Source organism: Gopherus evgoodei, chromosome 5 (assembly GCF_007399415.2).
Source record: "Gopherus evgoodei ecotype Sinaloan lineage chromosome 5, rGopEvg1_v1.p, whole genome shotgun sequence".
Classification (NCBI taxonomy): domain Eukaryota; kingdom Metazoa; phylum Chordata; order Testudines; family Testudinidae; genus Gopherus; species Gopherus evgoodei.
In genome coordinates this window covers 18,626,636-18,650,924 of record NC_044326.1, presented here as the reverse complement: position 1 = coordinate 18,650,924, position 24,289 = coordinate 18,626,636, and the positions used below count along the sequence as shown (strand labels likewise).

General features: G+C 41.8%; 1 protein-coding gene across 3 annotated transcripts in view; it reads right to left on the bottom strand.

Moving 5' to 3' along the window:
- Positions 1 to 24,289, bottom strand: part of NSD2 (nuclear receptor binding SET domain protein 2) — a 148,308-nt gene that overhangs the window by 33,663 nt on the left and 90,356 nt on the right. For all 3 annotated transcript variants that reach the window (XM_030564596.1, XM_030564595.1, XM_030564597.1), the window contains 5 exons: positions 15,695 to 15,826; positions 9,577 to 9,700; positions 8,352 to 8,552; positions 4,499 to 4,678; positions 2,252 to 2,408 (listed from right to left, as the gene is read on the bottom strand). In XM_030564596.1, the coding sequence (XP_030420456.1) occupies positions 2,252 to 2,408; positions 4,499 to 4,678; positions 8,352 to 8,552; positions 9,577 to 9,700; positions 15,695 to 15,826 (794 nt within the window). The remainder of the gene's footprint in view (positions 1 to 2,251; positions 2,409 to 4,498; positions 4,679 to 8,351; positions 8,553 to 9,576; positions 9,701 to 15,694; positions 15,827 to 24,289) is intronic.

The following is a 24,289-nucleotide window of genomic DNA, read 5'->3' as shown; positions in this document are numbered from 1 at the left end:
GTGAGAAAACAGAAACTCAGATCCTTTTTAGAGGAACATAGTATCTTTTTTCTGCCCCTTTGAGGTGTGTGCGCAAGTGGCCAGGGTATCCCAGACAGTACATGGTACCAATCAACAATACCATTCTTCAGCAGGCACCACCCTAGCTGGTAACGATGCATGAAGAATGTCAAATAATTGATGTTGGCTGTCCTGCACCTCCTCCAGTGGAATAGGGAAGGCATCAGCCACCCTCTAACGCCAGTTCCAGGAATTGATATAGTTGGCTGGGACAGGGAGGAAGGAATTGACACTGCTGCATCTGGAGACAATGGGAATCCCTCCAGATCTGGTGGCACCGGATTCAGGCTAGCTGGTGCATCCTCCCAACCTTCGTTCCGAACATCTACTAGATGAAGGCCAGAGTGGCGAGATAGGGGACTCCTTTCAGATGGATTGGGAAGGTTCTGAAGGGGTTATTGGGGCCAAGGCCCCCAATACAGCCAGACAGACAGATCTGGCAGTTGCTGCAATGGATAACACAGACTGGGGTACCAGTGGCTTTTGTGCTGAGTCGGTGAAACCTGCGGCTGTTTATGCCAGCGGTACAGGAGAGGCGGACCTTGTGTTCCATCTGAGTCCACCCATGCTGAGGAGTCACAGCTTTGTTTGAACTGTGGTACTGTCAGAACCCAGTTAGTCACAGGGGTGCACACAGGAACACAATCCAAATGCAGCAAGTCCAATGCTCTTATGAGGCAAATGCACCAAGAGACGTGGCGATCTTACCTCATCCAGGGCAAACAATTCATGAATGGAGAACTGCCTCGGAACCAGTGATTCCTGTGACTTTGGTGGTACCGATCCAGAAGGCACACATGACTCAGTAACTGGGATCAGCAGGTCCAGTCTTCTATGTGACTTCTTGCCATGCTTGTGAGCCTGGAAACGCACTGCTTTTCCATGACTGAACTTGTAGAGGATGAAATGTCCTTCTTGGGCCTTAAGGAAGATTTACTGCCATGCTTATGACATGCTTCCTTGCCCCATGGCTAGTCCCTGGCATGGAGTCCTTAGTACTGGTACTGGCAGAACCAGACTGGGACTCTGCGGTAGGAGGCGTTCTGCTCGACTGCTCAAGCAGATGTACGGGGTGTTCCCTGGCCTGGATCCGACCATGGCTTCATGGCAATCTCTATGAGGTGCTTCTTGAGGCAGAGAGCCTGGACTTCCTAGGTATGGGCTGGGAAGGAGAGACAGATATTGCACCTTGATGCAACATGGTCTTCCCCCAAGCAGTAAAGGCAGCATTGGTGCTCATCACTGATCAAAAACAAGCGATGGCAGGAAGCGCAGATCTTGAACCCAGGTGTCTTCAGCATAATCCAGTACCCAAGCATAGGTGCTGGGGGATGAAGGAGGTCAGTATCCCAAAGTCCTTAAAACCTTGAAAAACACTAATACTAAAACTACTACAAAAATAACAGAATACTGAACTATATACAAGCATATACTGAGGAAAGTGCATCACAAGAGACCAGCGAACAGAAGACACTCTGAATTAGACCATGCGGTGGCGAGAAGGAGTCCGCCCTGCCCTTTATCTCTCAGTCAAAACCATGAGGTAGAGCCACGGCCCATGTGTGAATGAAGGGACAATGCTATTTTCAAAAGCTCTGGGTGCATGTGCATAACCCTCAGCGGGACAACGGGGAACATCACTCAAATGAGACGGGGATACAAGGAACTACTGATGTGTGCCATGAGCCTGGCCTACAGAAGCAGTGGGTGACACTCTAGTCTAGACACAGATAGGCTAAGACAGGAGCAGTTACAAGGGAATGGGGGACACACAGTTCCTAGCATGGGGAAAATGGGGATCCCTGGTAAGGGAGAGGGGGCACACAGAGCCCCTGCATCGGGCGAGGGGAGAATGGGTCACAACAGTATGGGGGAAAAGGGCATGGAATAGAACAGCTCCTGGTGGGGGACTGAGGGGCACACAGAGCCCCTAGTTGCTGTGAGTCCCTGAAATGGAAGAGGAGAGAGTGGCACACAGAACAATTGGGGGGTGCGGGAGGGGAAAGGAGTTGTGCAAGGAGCCCTTGGTTCATGCACTGATCTTGGCCTCCAGATGCACCAAAGCATGCAATCCCCTAGTTTAACAGATTTCCACACACAAAACTTGTTTTCAAGTTACTTTTAGCAAAAGTAATTTTATATTATATTATATTTATATTAAATGAAAAAAATCTAAGTCCATTCATCAGACCTGTAATTTCCAAGTTTGACCCAAATAATATCCTGGAAACGGAGTTTCTTTCCAGCCCTACAGTCGTTGCAGTACCAGCTACCATCTGGCATTTCAATATTTAAACAGTCTGGGTGAAATGCTGCAGGACATGACTCACAGCACAAAAGGCTTCCTCCTGTGTACAAAATAAAAGATTGAAAGTTTAAGTTTCAAAGGGGAAAAAAGTTTAGCATTTCAGTGTGATTTAAATCACAGTAGCATGTAACTAGACTCTACATTTTTTTTAAAACTGGTTGGAACATACTGATCTGCAACAAATGGATATCACTCATTCATATGAAAAAGCCACAGAAAACCTCATTAACTTGGGTGATTAGAAGACTCAGATTACTAAATTATACAAATTAGCAATATGCCGTGTTGTTGTAGTCCTATTTAGCTGTGACACACAGAGTGTTCCAGACCTGAAGAAGAGCTCTATGTAAGTTCAAAAGCTTGTCTCAAAGCAACAGAAGTTGGGCCAATAAAAATATTACCTCACCCACCTTGTCTCACAAATTAGCACATGAACTAACAATAAAATAAAAGCTAGGATAATGCATCACAAATTGTAATTACTCCATTTTATTTTAACAATTGTAGTTTAATTTATGACAATGCTTAACAGTATGTAAATTTTTAATAAAAACTAGCATCTAAAGAATGTTTCCAATCAAATTGAATCAAGAAGATCTCACTATTTAGCATGTGTCACATTTGGTACTGCAAAACAACACCCTAGCACCCCCATAATCACCATATATATATATGGTGATATAATTATGATGTGTTTTGTACAAAGCATGCTTTGTGAGGTATCATTTTAAAAGTACCTGTTGAACATTAATATCCAGTTGGATTGTATGTGCTATCATTGTATGTGAAGTTATGAAGTCTTCCTATATGTGTGTGTTGCTGAAATATGTTGGGAAACACCCACAACCAGCCTTTCAGGTACAACAATGGAGAAGCCAGGCAGCATTGATGGCCCAGTAAGGGGAATACACGCGCACAAGGACTATTCCAGGAACTATATACAACGGAGACCTCTCAGAGAGAGTATGTAGACAATGGAGACTGCTTGACTCACCTCATAGCAAAAGATCTTTCCAGCAAGCTGGAGGATCCTATAAAGGAGGGGAAGTGACATCATCATTTCTCCTCTCTCCCCCCACAACTCAACACCTGGAAACACATCTGGAGGACAAAGACTGAACTGGGGAGGTGGTCCCAGGCTGGAAAGGAGAATCCCAGCTTGTGTATTAAGAAACTATACCGTCAGGATGAGAAACTGCTTAATTCATATCCAGTTTAGTTAATAGAACTCAGATTGCGATTTTACTTTGATTTCTTAACTGACCAACTTTGATCTGTATGCTTACTGCTTATAATCACTTAAAATCTTCCTGTAGTTAATAAATCTGTTTTACATTTTACCTAAAACCTTTTGCTTGAAGTGCTTGGGAAATCTACTCAGGAACAAGAGCTGGTGCATGTCCTCTTCGCATGGAGGGAGGGATGGACTAGGTAAAAAACTTTCCCTGGTCAGAAGCCTGACCATTGTAAGATGGTACAGCTCTGGAGTCCTAGGGCTGGGGAGATGTGGAGAACTGGCTGGAGCCTCTCTATTGTTGATTCAGGAGTGGCTAGCAAAAGTATTCATGTAATGCAGCTGGGTGTGTCCCTGCCTTTGGATGTCTGTGTTAAGTGCAGTACCTGGAGAGGTTTGCAGCTTGTCACAGCATCACAATGTGAGAGGAAGTCCAGGTTGCTGAGACAGAGGGCTCAGTGATACCCCATTTCCAGGCTGCACCCTGTCACAGTGTGCATGAATTTTCAAGTGGGTAGTTAAGCAAACTGTGACTTAACAAGCTTCCACAGTGTTTATTTAATTTGTCATCAGGCCTGGTAGTTTGCTTCCTCCATATTCTAATCACCACTGTGTATAGTGGCTGTACTCATTAAGGTTCTCTGCATAACAATTAAATCAAAGGGTAGTTGGATAAAGTGCAAGTAAAAAAAAACCCAAAAAATTTAATGACATCTGCAGTTAACAAGATATTCCAATACCTTCAACAACACTTTGAAGAAATCTGAAGTTACACTATGTGTCTGGTGTTTTTCTTTAAATATCTTAATAAAATACATTGAAAAATGAATATTTAGATGCTGATTAGTTTATACTTTTAGTAAAGCAATAAAATAAAGATTTGCACATCAATTTACCTTTTGAGCACACAAAACACCAGCTCACATTGATGTGTGCATGATGACTTTTTCCTTTCATGGCCGTGAAATGATTGGTACAAACAATGCTGTTGGAAGTGATCACTGCACACCCTGCAGCAATGCAAACATCTCCAGCATGGTAAGCAACAGGACAGCGAATACACCGCATCATTTTGCCTAGCAGAAGCAGAATACTTTTATATTATCTTTCTAAACTACAGATTTAATTGGTCTGCAGATATATTCAAAAAATGTTTTGTATTACTGCATAATGTAGCCTATAAACATACATACAAAATGTGAAAAACATCGTATCTTTAAAAACCATGCATTTTAAATTCAATCAGAATACTGAATTAATGCAGGTTTTCTACACTGAGTTTTGCTTTTAAGGAAGAAGAGATCCCACACTGAATTAAAGGCACTGTAACATTCTAAGAGCTTCACACATACACAACAGAATGTGTGTAGTAAGTTGTTAAAAAAAATAAGCTTTAAGTACACATTAGAACCAAAGGGTCCCCAAATTAACAGCGTTTCATTGCATGTTATTTATATAAATATTCCCAATTCTCTCTCACTCGCACTCTCCCACATCTGTCCTATCTAATTTCTAGCCTGTTTAGGAAAGAGATGTCTAACTATCAGTATTTATTCTGTGACATGACTGGCACAACTTGACAAGATACAAGTAAGAATCCTCATGATGACAGATAATTATTCATGTACTTCTACATGTAGTTTCCCAGATAATAAACTTTATTTTGTGTATATGTGTGGAGATCTGGAGTTGGCACATACTACAGGGGAAATTCTGCTACTCTTACTCACGTAAGTACTCATTCACATGAGTAGTTTAGCTAACATTAACGGGACTATATATCCAAGTACTGAAGGAATTGGGCCTGAAACAGTAATAAAAGTGGTATAGTGCATAGGTGCCTTATGGCTTTTCAGTCCATTTTAACACTTTTCCCAACCATTTTTCTACTTTAGACATAGCATACACTTCTTCTTGAGTTGTTCTGAATTATTAAGGTGAAAAAAAAACCTCCCCCCCCCAACATTTTATTAGGGTAGTTGATTAATTGCAGCTAACTCACGCGATTAAGTAAAAAAATTAATCGCAATTGCAATTTTAATCGGACTGTTAAAAAATAATATACCAACTGAAATGTATTAAATATTTTTGGATATTTTTCTACATTTTCAAATATTATGATTTCAATTACAACACAGAATACAGAATTGACCGTGCTCACTTTACATTACTATTTTTATTACAAATATTTGCACTGTAAAAATGGCAAACAAAAGAAATTCTATTTTTCAATTCACTTCATGCAAGTACTGGTGTGCAATCTCTATCATGGAAGTGCAACTTACAAATTTATATGTTACATAACTGTACTCAAAATAAAAAATGTAAAACTTTAGAGCCTACAAGTCCACTCAGTCCTACTTCTTGTTTAGCCAACTGCTAAGACAAACAAGTTCGTTCACATTTAGGGGAGATAAAGCTAGACGCTTCTTATTTACAATGTCACCTGAAAGTGAGAACAAGCATTCGCATGGCATTCTGAAATGTAAGTACCTTGTAATGCCAGCAACAAGTTATGCTAAACATTTGTATGCCCCTTCATGCTTTGGCCACTATTTCTAGAGAACATGCTTCCATGCTTGTTAAAAAAAATAATGCATTAATTAAAATTGTGGCTGAACTCCCTGGGGGAGAATTGTATGTCTCCTGCTATGTTTTACCCTCATTCTGCCATATATTTATTGTTATAGTAGTCTTGGATGATGACTCAGCACGTTGTTCATTTTAAGAACACTTTCACTGCAGATTTGACAAAATGCAAAAAAGGTAATGTGAGCTTTTTAAAGATAGTTACAGCACTCAACCCAAGGTTTGAGAATCTGAAGTGCCTTTCAATATCTGAGTGCGATGAAGTGTGGAGCATGCTTTCAGAAGTCTTAAAAGAGCAATACTCCAATGCAGAAACTACAGAACTCAAACAACCAAAAAAGAAATTCAACCTTTTGTTGGTGACATCTGACTCACATAATGAAAATAAACATGCATCAGCCCGCATTGCTTTGGATGGTTATCAAGTAGAACCCATTATCAGCATGGATGCATGTCCTCTGGAATGGTGGTTGAAGTATGAAAGGACATATGAATCTTTAGCGCATCTGGCATATAAATATTCTGCAATGCCGGCTTCAACAGTGCCACGTGAAAGCTTGTTCTCGCTTTCAGATGATATTGTAAACAAGAAGTGGGCAGCATTATCTCTTGCAAACGTAAAACTTGTTTGTCTGAGCGACTGGCTGAACAAGAAGTAGGACTGGATTTGAAGGCTCTGAAGTTTTACACTGTTTTGTTTTTGAACGCAGTTATTTTTTGTACATAGTTCTACATTTGTATGTTCAACTTTCATGATAAAGAGACTGCACTACCATACTTTTATTAGGTGGATTGAAAAATACTATTTATTTTGTTTTCTATAGTACAAATATTTATAATAAAAAATAGAGTGAGCACTGTACACACTGTATTCTGTCTTGTAATTGAAATCAATATATTTGAAAATATCCAAAACTATTTAAGTAAATGGTATTTTATTATTGCAGTGGTCTCCAACCTTTTTACGCACTAGATCACTTTCTGAATTTAAGAGAAACCAAGGCTCTACCCTGTCCCTTCCCCGAGGCCCCGCCCCACTCACTCCATCCCCACCTCTCTCCGTCGCTCTCTCTCTTCCACCTTAACTCACTTTCACAGGGCTGGGACAAGGGGGTTGGGGAGGGTGTTGGGGTGCAGGTGGGGGTGAGGGATGCAAACTCTGGGGGGGAGTTTGGGAGCAGGAGGGGGCTCTGGGCTGGAGAAGAGTGCTGGGGTACAGGAGAGAGTATGGGGTGCTGGTTCCGGGAGGAGAGGATCAGGGCTAGGGCAGGGGTGCAGGAGGGGGTATGGTGTGCTGGCTCTGGGAGGCCTGCCCTGGCCCCTCGCCACTCCCAGAAGGGGCCAACGTGCCCCTGCAGAGGTGTGTGTGTGTGTGTGTGTGTGTGTGTGTGTGTGTGTGTGTGTGTGTGTGTGTGTGTAAAAAGATATGTCTGTGGCTCTGCACGTTGCCCCTCTCTGCGGGCACTGCACCCACAGTTCCCATTGGCCACAGTTCCCCATTTCTGGCCAATGAGAGCTACAAGGGTGGTGTTTACAGGCAGGAGCAGCATACAGAGACCCGTATCCCCTCTTCCCCTGTGGGGGGGTGTGCTGGCCACTTCTGGGAGCGGCATGGGGCCGGGGCAGGAAGGGAGCCCACCTTAGCGACAGCCTCACTACACTGCGGGACTTTTAGCGGCCGGAGATTGCGATCGACAGGGAGAGTCTCTAGGATCGACCAGTCGATCACGATCAACCGGTTGGTGACGTCTGTATTAAAAGTGCAATTAATCACACAATTAATTGTTTTAATTGTTTGACAGCCCTAATTTTTATTGTTATAGATAAAATAAGTACATGAATAAGAAATGGCCATATGGAATTTTACTCGAGACAGAAAAAAATTACTTTTGATCAGGGATCCATCATGAAATACATAAATCTGAAAATAATTTTCTTTCAGATAACTATAAGTGACCGAGGCTCCAAGTGAAAGTGCCTCTTTAATTACAACCAGAGTTGTCCTACCACATCACTATAATAAAGTATGTTGAATAGGTTGAACAAGATTAACAACTCAGTTAGCAGAGGTACCTTTAATTTTTTATGTACAACAATGCTAGTTGGAGCTAAACTCAGAAAGTTTAAGAAAAAAATCTGAAAAAAAAAATGAAGGAATACCTTTTGATATTCTTGGATTTGAGGGGTTAGTAACATGACAGCTTACACAGCTGTGGAAGGGACATCGAAAACCTCTGTTCTCAAATACAGTAAGATGAAATTTTCTCACACAAGCCTCATGGTAGAATTTACCACACTGGGATACAATACAGCGTTTCACATCTGCCTTTCTCTCCTTACACACAAAACATGTGTGAACACCTAAAAATAAAAGCAAAAAAGCAACATTCTATTTTTTACTCGAGTTTCTGTACTTAGATTATATTTCGCTGGGGAGAAAAAGGAACAAAAACAAAACTCTTACTTGATCTAGATCATTGACTCAAATTTAGTTATAACTTTGAGAATTAAACGGCTTCTAATCAACCCATCCCAAAACAAATCAAATATAACTACAATATAAATCAATTACTGTGTAAATTGTACACAGTTAAACTCCAACTCTTCAATCGCTGACTTGCTTACGTGTTCTTAATTAAAGAACCTTTTAATACTAAAGGAGTACTATAAAGGCAATTCTTTTTAACAATGAAGTCAATAACATGGGTTGTCTGTGATCCTGAAGATGACAAGATCAGCCTACAATGTGAGACAGTTTATGAAGCTTATTTCTGTGCCACTTGAAAACCAAGTCATGAAAACTTCATTATTATGAGTCACAGTTTACTTTAACAAGGTTCAGCATCTTTTCTGTTTAAGGATGCAACAGGACTACAATAGCTTTTAAGTCATGTTCAAGTATTATAAACCAGCAGTAGCTATTACAGGAGAAAGAGCAACAGAGATTTATTATTAAGAAGTACAGTTAGTCTTTTTATAGGATGAAGAAGAGATTGAAAAATGAGAAGACTGGGGGGCAGGGGGAAGAACAGGAATTGTTTAAACTACTTCTTTTACCTGATTGTAGGACTTCTAATGCCTTCCACAGGTTTTGAGTCTTCTGGAATTACATATGATGACAAGTATTCTGCAAGTGTTATGATTATGCATTGCACATGCTAAACCAGCTCAGGATGCACGTGGTTTCAACTAAAAATGCTGGGTACCTGGATTTTCCAGCACTTACATGAAGAGACAAAATTAATGGTAATGTGAGCTCCCATCCTGCCTGGCACCAGGAGAAAAATGGTTTCTTCAGATATACATAATCTCAGCTAACAAGATTTGTTAGGACAAATGATATAAACACTATGGCTTTTTATTAACAGAAATGGACAAGACTTGCCTGATGTACATTCACGACAAATGAATTTTCCTGCTGGTCTTCCAGGGAGCCCAAGGCAGCTTACATGAAAAGCTCCAAAGCATAGGCCTTCACACAACAGGAGATCACCTGGTTTTTCACACAGCTTTTAAATCAAAAAAGTATTGAGCGTTAAAAATACGCACATGGGATTTACTGTTTTCTTTGTTATTTCTCTCACCTACTTCTCCTCTCACACTCTTTGTATCTGAAGTGGAGGAAAAGATAATTCTACAACCATCAGATCATCTAGTTTCCAAACAGAAATGTTTTTTCCATTCCTACAAATATTTAGGATGTATTTAATAAATACAAACTATTTACATGTATGCCTTCTAGACAGACACACACAGTGCTAAGTAATGTAGATTCAATCTAATAAGTACAAAAAGATTGTAAACAAATTTTCTACTCTTGGAAATTGCAGACTAAGGAAGGCTAAAAGCAACCTTATTTTCTCCTTACCAGGAATACTTAACGTAATATGCTAGGCCTTGTGATACTTCCAGGCCTGAATTGTCAGCATTAGCACATGAATAAAAAGCGGTTACCTGCCTTTTCAAATCTGTTGTTCTCCGAGATGTGTTGCTCATGTCCATTCCATTTTAGGTGTGTTCACACCCACATGCACAGTTGTCTGAGATTTCTGCCTTAGCAGTATCCAAAGGGACAGCTGTGGAGCCCCCAGAGTGGCGCTCCCATGGTCTGGTACATCAGGCACTGCTGGACCTGTGCCCTCTCAGTTCCTTCTAGCCAGCAACTCCGACAGAGGTAGAAGGGTAGGAAATGCAATGGACATGAGCAACACATCTAAAAAAAACAACAGTTATGAAAAGACAGGTAACTGGTTTTTCTTCTAGTGCTTGCTCATGTTGATTCCAATTTCAGTCACTCACAAGCAGTATCCACGGAGGTGGGCTCGGAGTTCACAGTTAGCGGCTTGCAGTACTTCCCTACCAAAGCCAGCATCTGGGTCAGTGCATAATGGGATGTAAAAGTGTGGATGGATGACCAGGTGGCCACTCTACAGATGTCTTGGATAGGCATATGGGCCAGAAAGGCTGCCAAATAAGCCTGTGCCCTGGTTGAGTGAGTGATGACAATCGCTGGGGGTGGCACTTTCATTGGTCGTAGCAGAAACAAATGCAGGCAGGGATCCAAGAAGAAATTCTTTCAGTGGATACAGAGTGACCTTTCATTCTGTCGGCCACAGCGACGAAAAACTGCGTTGACTTATGGAATGGCTTAGTCCTGCCAATGTAGAAGGAAGCTCCTGTCTGACGTGTAGGGCATGTAGCCTGTGCTCCTCCACAGACTTATGTGGCTTCGGAAAGAAGACTGGTAAGTAAATGTCCTGGCTCGACTGAAACTGAGAGACTACCTTGGGAAGAAATGCCAGGTGTGGCCTTCGTTGGACCAAGTCTAAGACTGTGTAAGGTGGCTCCAAGGTGAACACCTGAATCTCAGATACCTAGTGGGCAGACATCACTGCAACCAGGAACGCAACCTTCCAGGACAAAAGGAGGGAGCAGGAAGCCAGCAGCTCAAAGGGAGGACCCACAAACTGCGACAGCACCAGATTCAAGTTCCACGGAAAGTCGAGATCCCTGACATACTGGCAGAGGTGCTCTAGGCCCTTAAAGAATCTGGCTGTGATATCCTAAGCAAAAACCGACCTGACCTTGAATGGCAGATGGAAGGCCAAGATGGCCACTAGACGGACCTTGATTGATAAGAGGGCAAGCCCTGGAGCTTAAAGTGCAGGATGTAGTCCAGAATAAGTTACAGCGAAGCCCGCTTAGGATGAACACCTTTGCCTGCAATCCAGCAGGTGAATCGTTTCCACTCGACCAGGTAGGTCGCTCTGGTGGAGGACTTCCTACTTCTCAACAGAACGCGATGAACCTCAGCCGAGCACTGCTGCTCCTTCGTGTTTAGCCACGCAGCAGCCAAGCCATCAGATGTAACACTGCCAGATCGGGTGCAGAACAATACCATGGTTCTGGGACAATAGGTTCAACCTGAGTGGTAACTGCAATATGGTCACCACTGAGAGGTCCAGCAGAATGCTGAACCAATGGTGCTGTGGCCACATCGGTGCTATGAGGATGACCCTCACCCTGTCCTGTTTGATTTTCATGAGGACCCTGGGTAGCAATGGCACTGGGAGGAAAGGCATATATCAGAGCCTCGAACACTTCAGGAGCAGAAAGACGTCTGATAGAGCTCTTCTGTCCATGCCACCAATTGAGAAAACGACATGGCATCTCCTGTTCTGCCAGGATTCAAATAGGTTCACCCGGGGAGTTCCCCACCTCTGGAAGATGCAACCGACCGACCACCTCCGAATTAAGAGACCACTTGTGGCAAGACGAGAATGTCCTGCTGAAGCAATCTGCCAAAGTGTTCTTGGACCTTGGAAGGTGAGCAGCCATGAGATGAATGTTGTGATGTAGGCAGAAGTCCCAGTGCCAGAGGGCTTCCTTCGCAAAGGGCAGACAACCTAGCTCCACCTTGCCTGTTGATAAAGAAGTCTGTAGCCATGTTGTCCATCAGGACCTGAAGTACTCTGTGTTGTATATGAGGTAGAAAGGCTCGGCAGGCTAGTCAAACCACACTGAGTTCCCTGATATTGACTGAGGTTTTCGACCTTCTGAATGAGGAGTTGCTCATGAGAAGGGTCCCTGAAGAGGGATGGGATAATGGGGATGGGAAGGATGGTTGGCGATAAACTGCAGGGTGTAGCCTGAAGAAGCCGTATCAAGCACCAGTGGTCTGAGGTGACACGGGACCAGGCTGACTGAAAATGGTGGAGGCAGTTGAGGAAAGGGAGAGCTGAGTCCAGTATATTGACTGGGGTGCGGTTCTCAAGCGCATCTTCAAAATGACTGCTTCTGGCCTCCCAGACTTGTGGGAGGGTCAGGTTGGGCAGCCAGGCAGGAAGAGGACAGGTAGCGTCTTAGGCCCTTTGTCCTTTCGCCTGTAGGAGTCAGACTATGTCAGAAGAGGTGGAGGATGGAACGGCGGAGGGGTGTGCAAGCCCAGGGATTGGAGGGTGACTCAGGAGTCCTTGAGCCCACAGCCTAGAGTCAAATAGCTCATAAAAGAGCACCGAACCCTCGAATGGCAGGTCCTGGATTGTGGTTTGCATCTCTTGGGACAGCCCAGAAGCCTGCAACCAGGAGCTACGTCTTATGGCCACCGCCAACATGACCACCCTGCCAGCCAAGTCCATTGTGTCCCAGGACACCTGGGAGGACTCCCCAGGCCACCACTGTGCCTTTGCTCACCAACATGGCAAACTCTTGGACACGATCCTGTGGAAGGGCCTTTGTGAACTTATTGAGTCCCACAGGTTAAAGTTATAACGTCCCAACAGGGCCCGGTGGTTAAAGACCCTGTACTATAAGCTGGCTGTCAAATAAACTTTCCTGCCAAATAAGTCGAGTCTTTGAAAGGACATAGTATTTCTTTTCCGCTTTCGCTGATGTCAGCGGAACAGATGAGGGGTTTGCCACACCAATTTGGTTATTTTGAGCACTCCTGGGTGGATGGGAAATGCAATTTTTGCTAGTGTGGTGGCCAAAATGACACTGAAGAGGTCGTCTGCCTCCTCAGCGACCTCCTCAACATGCAGACCAAGATTTTCAGACACCCATTTAAAAGATGGCCTGGTGCTCCTTAAAATCGTCCGGAGGACTGCTGGTGTGGGAAGGTCCGGCCACCACCTCGTTTGGGGACGAAGAGGACAATTCTGTTGCCTGAGGGATGGTGTCATCCCCTCCCTTCTCAGGGGAGGACTCCCTCAACTCCAGGGTATGGTGCACAGGCTCTGCTTCCCCCGTGGTACCGTGTTCTGATTGTGGCACCAACGGTAGCTCAGCTGGTTTGTCTGATGCAGCCAGGGAGGTCTGGGAGTACTGGACCGGCATCATTGGCACCCCTCACAGGTTCCAGTATGGCAACTGGGGGCGGGGGGGGGGGGGGAGGGCATGGCCCCTGCTGTGTTGGAACCATGGCCGGGGACCACCTCCGTCTCCCATGTCTCGGCGACAGGCTAAAATCGCAGTCTAACCCTGACTACTGTCCTCCGGTGACCATGGAGGGTCTGTTGAGGCCTGGTTCTGCCTACCGACCCTGGTAAGCGATCAATAGGGGGAAACAGAGAGTAATGTCACCTGCCGGAAGAATGGTACCAGGGCAAGTGCGAATGACACCGAGATCTTGAACGAACCCTCCAGGACAGAGACGAACGACGAGAAAACCTTCTGGGAGAGCGTGTTTGGCATCTAGGTGACATATGGACAGATGGTCGTTGGTACGGGGAGCAGCACCACGAGTCCAGAGTCCCTCACCTAGTAGGAGGGGATCTTGACGAAGATTTAGGCCTTCTGGCTAGCGAGCTAGGCTGGGATGCATGACCCCGAGGTCACAGCGATGGGGACTTGCGCCTTTGATCCGGTGATCAATCTATGCTGCAGCACCCTGGTGGCTTTCTCCTTTGGTGCCGTGAATGGAGTCGTTATTGGTCACCTGGCGTGGCACCTGTGGAGCCGGTCGGCCTTGCTCCTTAGCCACTGGGACCACTTCGGGCACTGAAGGCCCCATCACTGGCTGGGAACCCTTGCTGCTGCCTGGGGTGGGAGGCGGGGCTGGTGGGTCCGACATCTGCGGTACTCCCACAGTGAGTGCATGACCTGACACAAGTCCTTTGCCCGAAGCCCCTCTCTCCTTTGGTGCCAAAGGGCTTCTTTTCTTCAGCCTATTCTTTGGCGCAGGTGAAACGGAACGGTGCCAGGCCGAGTCTGACGCCGGCGGCGAGCACCGAGGCCAAAGTGTTGGATGTTGGTGCTGCCATGGAAGGTTCTGATGCCGGATGATGAGCAGCCTCCATGAGTAACGCCCTCAAGAGGATATCCTGCTCTTTCTGAGTCCGCAGGCAAAAGATGGTACAGATGTGGCACCTGTCTTTCCTGTGGCCTTCACCCAGACACGTAAGACAGCTATCGTGCGGATCGCTGATAGGCACTGGCCTGTTGCATGACGCATACGGCTTGAAACCGGGGGAGTGAGGCTTGCCCGCTTAGGGCAAAGTCCAAAGTAGGACTCTGTTGACTAACACACACTATCAACTGTCTATGAAACTATGTATAACAACCACTAAATCAGTCAAGAGCTGCTGCTCTTGTGAAGCAAGACAAGACGCTCCAACTAACCGTAATGGGAAGTAAGAAGGAACTGAGAAGGCACAGGGCCAGCAGCACATGATATTCCGCCACAAAGGAGTGCCAAGCCAGCCCTATGGATACCGCTAAGGCAGAAATCTCAGACAATTGTGCACCTGGTTGCGCACACACATAAAATGGAATCTACATGAACAAGCACTCGAAGAACTAAAAACTATCAAGCTATAATGACTGCACAGTTAAGTGATCAGTCACCTCAACATTTTAAAATAAATGTAATTTCATTATTACTATATGTAAAGAGTGAGAGATAGAGACAATTTGCTTGTTTGGCCCTTGGAGACAAACCAGATATTCCCTGATGTACGTTACCTCATTTTCACAAGTAATGATCCCTTTTTAAATACGGCTAGCAGCATTTTATTTTATTTTTTTAAAAAAGCCTGACCATACCAATACCATTATTAAAGCAAGTGTTATTTATATTGCAGTCGTGCCCAGAGGCTGTAATCTGGGTCTCACTGTGGTGTCACTGACACTTTACAAATACACACAGACACAAGTCTCTGCGCTCTAGGGTTTACAATCTAACACTATCTAGTTACCTGCCCTCCTTTGAGAAAGGTATTATGTTTGTTTTGCAGTTATAGAAACTAAAGTGGAAAGGCTACATGATTTGCCCATGGTCAAATAGAGGAATAAACTAGAATTCAACAATCCCTGTCTTCTAGTCTAGTGCTCATATCACTGAACTATTCCTCCCTCAAGAGATGTAAATAACCCAGGCTTGGATGAAGTACTAACTCCCCCTCGAGTTCCCAAAACCCTACTTCCAGTCTCAGTTTTGTATCTTTTAAAAAATGTTTCTAGAGAGAAAACGCAACAGTAACAAATGACTAACTAATGTCTCTCACCTGACACACATATTCTTTTTTTGCTGCTGCTCCTCGCTCAGATTTTTTGGATGATATAGATGCTTCTGTCTGAGTCTCATCTGCACTTTCATAGGGTGACTCTGATCGCTCATCTCCTTGACCATCCGAGATCTGAAGATTAAATGTACGCATTAAATCTATCAAATTCACAGAGGAAAACGGTTGAGTGTAATCAGTTTTGTGAGAAAGTTACTAAAGGAAATATGAAGATGGAATTCTAGACTAAGACCGTGTCAGACTATTATTTGCTTTGCCACCACAAAAGTAAATTTTCTTTAAAAAACTAGAGTTACATGATTGTGGATGTCCTGTAAAAAGGACTAACCACTGTTTTCATAGACTAAACAACTAGTGTAGATCAGGGGTAGGCAACCTATGGCATGAGTGCCGAAGGTGGCACACGAGCTGATTTTCAGCAGCACTCAAGCTGCCCGGGTCCTGGCCACTAGTCTGGGGGGGCTCTGTATTTTAAATGAAGCTTCTTAAACATTTTAAAAACCTTATTTACTTTACATACAACAATAGTTTAGTTATATATTATAGAATTATAGAAAGAGACCTTCTACAAATATTAAAATGTATTACTGGCATGCGAAACCTTAAAGTGAATAAATGAAGACTTGGCACACCACTTCTGAAAGGCTGCCAACCCCTGGTGCAGATAAAAATCTCAGGATCTTGCTGCATGCCATTTTAGATTCAATTTTCTATTATAACTAGTCAAAGGTCAACATATTGTACCATATGCACACGAATGGTAGATTTGTCTAAGGACTAGAAAACATGTGTTCTTTGAAGAATGTCTCTGCAAATTCACACTTATTAGATGCATATAATCAGTGCTGTTGAGCTTTGGATACCCTGTGGAAAAGCACTGCCCCACTGGACAGTAGAAACATCACTTCATAAAACTGAACTTTGGAGCCTTGCCTAGAACACGTGAAGACATCCCCAACTACCTTGACTCGGTCCACTAAATCTCCATCTCATGAGTGCAGAGCTCCAAGGAAAAGGAAAAGACAGACCTGTAGTGTGAATATGCAGAAGCAACACACTCAAAAGCACATTTACTATGGTAAATAACCTTTTTTCCCCTTTTTCAGGGTGGCCTATGCATATTCACACCAGTGGGAGTCTAACAAGCAATAAATCCCCCCCCCCCCCCCCCGAGAGCGGGGTGAGGACTTCTAATTAAAAAATGATTGCAAAACTGTCCTCTTAAAGTAAGCATCAGAACCAGAAGCCAAGTCAAAAGAGTAGTGCAGCATTCCTGAAGATTTCTACAATTAAAATATTATGGAGGCAGGCAATCAATGCCACTTTAGCCTACACTGAAGTGAAGCTGAAGACTTTTGGTACTTGTCATCCTAGTTAACATGTTTCAATACACAAATGAATTCTCTTGGAGACACTGAATGAAAATGAAATGGTCCTTTAGGCTAACCCCAATTGCTACAAAACATCCAGTTTACTTCCTAAATGCTCTAGTTCTATTCCAAAAACAGGAATTAAAGCCCTTTTGATATCTATGGTACAGATGTCCTAATGTATCCTGGTGAAATACAGTGACTGGAAAAAACTTGAAAGCTTATCTCACAGATGTAACTGGAATTTTTAAAAAATTCCAGTTACTTAGGGTACATGCTCTACATCTGGTGACACAGCTGGCTCCCTAAAGCATGGTGATTCTTCAGCCCTATTGTTTAAATCTTTGAAAAATTAGAAAAAAAAATCTTTTAAACCCAGATGTTCATGTATTACACCTTAGCTCATCTACAGTGTTCACATTTAAAATATTCTACCTATTTGCAACTTCTATCTGTAAGAGACATTTGTTCTACAGGGAAGACTGCTAAAACTGGTAAAAGCTTTCAAATAGGTAAGAGTAGTGTCCACTCTAAGGCCCAAAATTGTGACCTAATATAATTATTGTAAATATGGGGTGATCATTTGGATTGTAGAGAGTTTCTGTGGTTCTGGAAACTTGGGTGAGAGAGCTGTTTGCTAAACGAAGAAAGACAAAATTGGTAGGCAAGGACATTTTATTTCAAACTGCTAAAGTTTTACAGAAAGGCTCAAATCCATATATTGCAATGGGAAGAGAGGGAGAAGGGAAAAAGGTGTTTCTTCAAATATGTTTAGATAAAGTTTTGGATAACTGAAATAATTTCAATGTTAATTGATGTAAGAAGAGATGATCCTGATTTGGATAACAGGAAGTTTCATAAAATTGAGGTCCAGAAAGGCTGTGGGTTTTTAAAATTACCATTTTTAATCAATCAGTTATTTGTAAAGACAAAACCATAGTTTGATAGTGTTCTTTTAATCCCCTAGGACTATGTATGTGTCTATACTCACAATGATTTTTCCCCATTTCAAAACACTGAAGAATTTTGTTTAGCGGTTTTAAAAATCTCAGAATTTAAATAGTTAAAGGAAACTGTTTCTCTGAGCAAAGTAATCAATCAATTTATATTGGGAGATGTACCTCATATCAAAGAATTCTGAAATAATTAGTTTCATATAGTTTTAAGTTGAAAATGAAATTTTTGAGTGCACCGCTAGCAGCAGCCATCTTGCTGAAAAATGAGTTTGAGATAGACAGTATTGGGAGTTTGTGGAAATACACAACCATTTCCATTCTGGTTTAAATTATCTGACACATTGACCATGTTTATGATAATCATAGCAATTTTAATCTGTATGAGCAGTATTTAAACTGTTTTGTATTCTCATTTTTTCATCCCCTAGTATGTTCACATCCCCCCCCAGACGGCCCAAACTGATCATTTTTAAACAAAACATCCAGGAGCTGTTAGGTACCCTTAAAGGAATGAAAAATTAACTCTGCTCTATATGATTTAACACTAAAATAATACAAACTAAAAAATGTAAAATTTATAAAATACAGCAATACTAGTTGCTCCCCCAAAGAACACCATCAAAAAGCATTCCCTAAAACTTGAGAGATGCGAAGTGTGCCTTAAGGGTTAACATAGCCTTTGCTGCATTAAAGAGAGTAAGAATGTTCCAGAATCCTCACATGGAAAATGCCTTCCTCATTCCCAGTCTCCTTTTTCTTTAAGCCAGAGCAATGTTAACACAAGATTGTCTCTAAATTTTTATTTTTTTTTAAATTAAAGATATGCTTTAGGAATTATTTTGGGGAAACTCTATGGTCTGTGTTATACAGGTGGTCAGACTAGATGATCACAAATGGTCCCTCCTGGCTTTGTAATATATGAAACATTTCAAAATGTCACAACAGCAAAGGGCAAGTGCTAAACTATTTGGGTTTTTATACCTTAAACTCAACCTAGAAGCTAATAGGAAATCAGCATAGAACTTGAAATACTACAACAGTCATCTGCATAAGCACTGGCACCACCAGAAAGGACCAACCCACGCACCTCCAATGCAACTGCAGTGATGACTTAATCAGCCCACTTAGGGTAACAAGGCATCGTTAACACCTTCCTGGGATACTAACACAACATAGAAACTCTCAGCCAAATCTAGTTTTGTGGGAGGAAACCACCTACACAGAACAAAAAAAAGGCACAACTATGCCACCATTCAAATACCCTCCCGGACTGTACCGTATATCTGAACAGAGACGAACCCATTAACAATGGCCCGACAGTGTCCTCTGATTAGATCAGTTATACCTCTATTGTATAACAATGTGTGAAACTGAGGGTAAGCCTGCACTACAAAATTACATCGACGTAAGTTATGCCGACCTACAGCCACCAAAGTAATTAAATCACTTTTGCATGTCCACACTATGCTCCTTGTGTTGGCAGTGAGCATCCTCACCATGAGCGTTTGCACTGATTTAACTGTTAGTGTGAGGCATCGTGGGACGGCTTCTGAAAGGCAGCAAGTGTCAATTAAGCAACCCAGTGCCTACACTAACACTGCATCGAACTAACTACATCAACTTAAGCACTCCACTGAGGTGGAGTTATTAAGTTGGTATGGTGGGTGTGTAACATTGGTGGAAGCTACATTTTAGTGTAGATGCATACAGAGTTAGGTCAACGTAAGCTGCCTTATGTTGACATAACTCTATAGTGTAGACCAGATCTAACAGAACTAAAATCAAACATCTCAGCTTTTCATTATGTCCACAACACAATTTCACATAACTTGCTTATGTCCACAACTGCCATACAAACTGAAAGGGGGAGCTTCCCATAATCCTTCTTCCACCCTCCAGGTGCTTCATGTTTTCAATGCACAGTGGCATTGTTCAACCCTGTAACTGTAAGGTAAGCCTGATCTACACTACAGAGTCAGGTTGACGTAAGGCAGCTTACGTTGACCTAACTAAACATCTATGCTGAAATCTCCCATCGATAACTCGCCCACTCTGCCTACTTAACTCCATCTTAGCAAGAGGCATAGTGCCTAGGTTGATGTAGTAAGGTGTAGATACTGAGTGGCTTACATCAACTATTGCTGCCTTTCAGAAGCCATCCCCCACAATGCTCTCCACTCACCGTTAAATCAGTGCTTGTGCTCAGGTGAGGATGTGCACTGCCATCACAAGGAGCATAGTTTGGATGTACAAAAATGACTTAATTACTGCAGTGGCTGTACGTCGATGTAATTTAAGTCAACTTAATTTTCTAGTGTAGACTTGCCTGTTGCCATTGAAAGGACACAGCTATCAAACTAGGGGAAGACTGCAAACACCTAATGAAACACTCACCCAAACAACTATTAACTACTTCCACAAAGTAATCTCTCCAACAACCCAATTCCATCCAAGCTTCTCTCCAACATCAGTATCAATACTCCTATATTCCACTCTGTACCACACAGCCTCCAAGTGCCTCATGTGGGCTGCTGCTATGAAACAATATCCTTGCTGCCATTTATGGCAGCATGGTAGATGAAATCATTCTGAAGGTGGAGAAAAGCTTAATAATTATGTCTCATAACCATGCTTCATGAAACACTCATATGTAAAACAAGAATCCCACAAATATCTACCACATCATAATCTTTATGTTCTCACCTTCTTTAGCTCTCATCTCATCAAGATTTGTAAGCGAGTTCAACAATTTCCAATCTCCAAAGTTATCCAGAAAAGAGGATGGAAATATCTGGTACAGGTATTAAGAATAAAGCTAAAGGCTCTGCTATTGCACGCATGCTACTGGGCAGCAAGAGGTACATGTAAAAAGGAGTCAACTGAAAAAAATCCTATGTCGAGCACAAGAAGGAAAACTCATGAGACTTGACATACGGGACACATGCGAAGTGTGACCCGGACTAGACAGGGATGGCAGTGCCTTGCTCATGCCCTAAACAATATCTGATATTGTGGGAAGGATTCAGAATAATCTGGGTGATGAAAGAATTTAATAGCACTAAGTGTTTTGTTTTTTTTTTAACTAACAAAAGTATAATTAAGGATCAGTTCACTCACTGTACTGCAGTCACCTCTAGAGTGAAACATAACTAAGAAGATTACTATTTTAATGTGTCTGTTAAAATACTGCATAGTAAAAGCATCAAACAAAAGATCATATGCAGGCTGCATATTTGGGGGGCAGGGGGGGAGAGTGTGTAAGTGTGTAAAATGTAAGTTCCTATTTATTAGAATTTACCCCAAGTCCACTAACTGAGCATGTATTCATATAACAAACAGTAGAGTAATCTCCTTATATAAGGCATAAATTGCATAAAATGAACTTCTCTTTCCTGATCTTCAGTCAAAATTGAGGGTGACTATCACTCACAGTGGCAAGACCAGATATTTAATACTTTTTAGCTATGGGTAGCCTGCAATTTTAATTTTATTATGTGTCTTTTTACACTTACAAAGGAATATTATCCTCCCCACACACTCAGTGCTACTTTTAAAAAATAATAACCAAAAAACACTAATGGGAAAATAAGCTTAACTCAATGCAGACATTTAAAATATTAACTGTAAAAATTGGCAGGTTTCTTCAATGTGACCTTACTCAAAAGTTAAGTGTTCCATTACTCTTTTGTGCATTGTGTACACAATGAAATACATACAAAAACAGAGGATTGCTATTTCATTGTTTTGCCTAAGTTAGGTGGAGGTGTGTCATCAACCTATCTAGAAACTTGAGCAATATCAAACCTACCAGTTGCTATAGGGTAATCATTCTCTCCCTAACTCCCCTCTTCCCCCAAGTTGTTAGGAAAGACTGCCTCTAAAGCATCTACCCAGCATAATATTGACAAAGCAGCAAATGACTTATAGTCAGTTGACAGGGAGAGAGTTTTAGAAATCAAATACATAATTTCTTCACTGGAAATTGGGGGAAAGGAGGAGTGAAATTCTGGCCCTATTGAAGTCAATGAGAGTTTTGCTGTTGACTTCAACTGGGCCAAGATTTCACTCTGGGACTTTGTTCTCAGCTAAATAGCAATGACCTCATTAGTCATTCAATTAAGTCACTTGCAGGAGTAAAAAAAATTCTTCTTTAGTGCCTGAAGATCTCATATTCCCAGTGCATGCTATACACCATATATTGCTTAAGTAAGCAATACATGAGATCTTTAAAAAAGTGAGTCTAGTCAAGAAATTTGATTGCATTGCTTTTTAACATTTAATTTCTCCATAGTTTTATTACTGACAGACTTTGCAGTACTGAGTCAAACTGAAATAAACATTTTCAGATGCATTTATAAAATCTTTTGTTTTAATAGTACCATGTTTCAACTGATTTTCAGCAACTGGAAGTTATGTAAAACTATATAAAATGTGATAGTATATAATCAGGCAAAGCACGTTGTCAGTAAGCCTGAGTCTCTTCTCTCACCCATTTTATACTAGTGTAGTAACATTCTCTTCAATGAAGTTACTCCAGATTTACACTGGTGTATGAAAGAGCATATTCAGGCCTCTTTTCCTACAAAGTTCCCCCTTCCTTGAAATACATCTTTAAGTTGCCATACAGTCTTTTCCAGGGTTACCCTAGGCAGAGGATTGTCTAATGGATTGTCTTTGACAATGGAAAGCATACTTTTAAGAAGGCTATATAAATGATTTTAATAAAAGCTCTCTTCACTATTGTTTCCTTACATAATAAGAATGCTTTGCATACCACAATATTTGATGCACAAATCTATTGTAACTAAACCAGTAACAGACCCTGAATTTTGGTTCATATTAGTCCATATTTATGGGTATAACTTTGCAAGTAGGCCCAATATTTCCCACCTATTCTATTACTTTGGCCGAGCAGCTTTGTGCAGAAGGAGTAAATAATAATAATGCACAATAAAACCTCAATGGGCCTGTACAACACAATGAGACAGTTCTGTGGAATAATGCAGTTTCCTTCCTGAGAAAACAGATGTTGATTAGATGAGGGTGTGCTCATATGCAATTTTTGTGGGGGATGCTAGGGAAGGGTGAAGGAAGAAATTAGGTGCTTCTCTGTACAAGCTGAGATAACTAAGGCCCAAGAACTAGTGTATATTTTCTGGAGTTAGTATTTCTAATTTCAATGTGTCTAGTGAAATTGTTTGGTGGCGTTTTCTCTTCTGGAACAAATGGGAAAGGGGGTTTAAAAGTAGTATTTATGTACAAAAAAGTCATTTTTTCCAATTTTCTTAATTTAAAAACTCCCATCAGGTGCAAGCTATAATTATGTGCCAACTAAAAATCATTCATCAGAAGGGTCTTGAGGGCTCAGAGGATATTATGACACTGCAACAGATATCACACAAATGTTAGGCATTTTATCTAAATTTGAGATAAAACAATTCCTTTTTACAAGTAGAGTCATTTATCACAATGTTTTTGTACCAAATATCTGATGCCAGTTCCATCATTGTATTTAACAGATAACGAGGGAGCAGCAAGCCAATTCACCATACTCTAGGGACCAAGAGCAATTGATTTTTTAAAATTTAGATTATCAGGTGAGCCACACCTAATCTGCGCACACTCACTTCACATAAGGACTAAGTGTATGCACACCAAGTATTAACATGGGCTCCAAACCTGGACAAAGGAATTCTCATGTGTAAAGTGAACTGGACATATTCATATAATCAATTTGGCCTCCAGCCATGTTGTGATAAGCAGTTTGGCAGCAAAGAAAGGAAATTTTAGCCTGAGTTTCAAATGAGCATGTACCAAAGTAAGTTATTTCTGAAGTTTTTTTTTTTAATACAAAAAAAAAAAAAGCAATATTCACTCCCTCCACATACACATTTCTTTACAGAAAAACATACTACCTTTAAAACAGTCAGTTCCAAATATTAAATACAAAAACTGCAAGGGGCCAATGCAAAACCATCAAATACTGTAGGTTCTTGCGGGGGGGCGGGGGGGAGCGGAGCGAGAAGGGTATAGGAATTCTACGCACCTAAATTATAAGCAAAAGAAGGCTGCACTCATCCAATCTGCAGTCCATTTAAAAAAAAATCCAAATTGATTTTCTCAGCTGGCCCTTAGCCAACAGACCTAGAGAAATTAAACATTACGATTTTTTTGTCCTAGGTTTATGATTACCTACAAATTTAAGAATTTTTTAAAATTTATTTCTTCAATGTCTCATTTGCCATGTATTT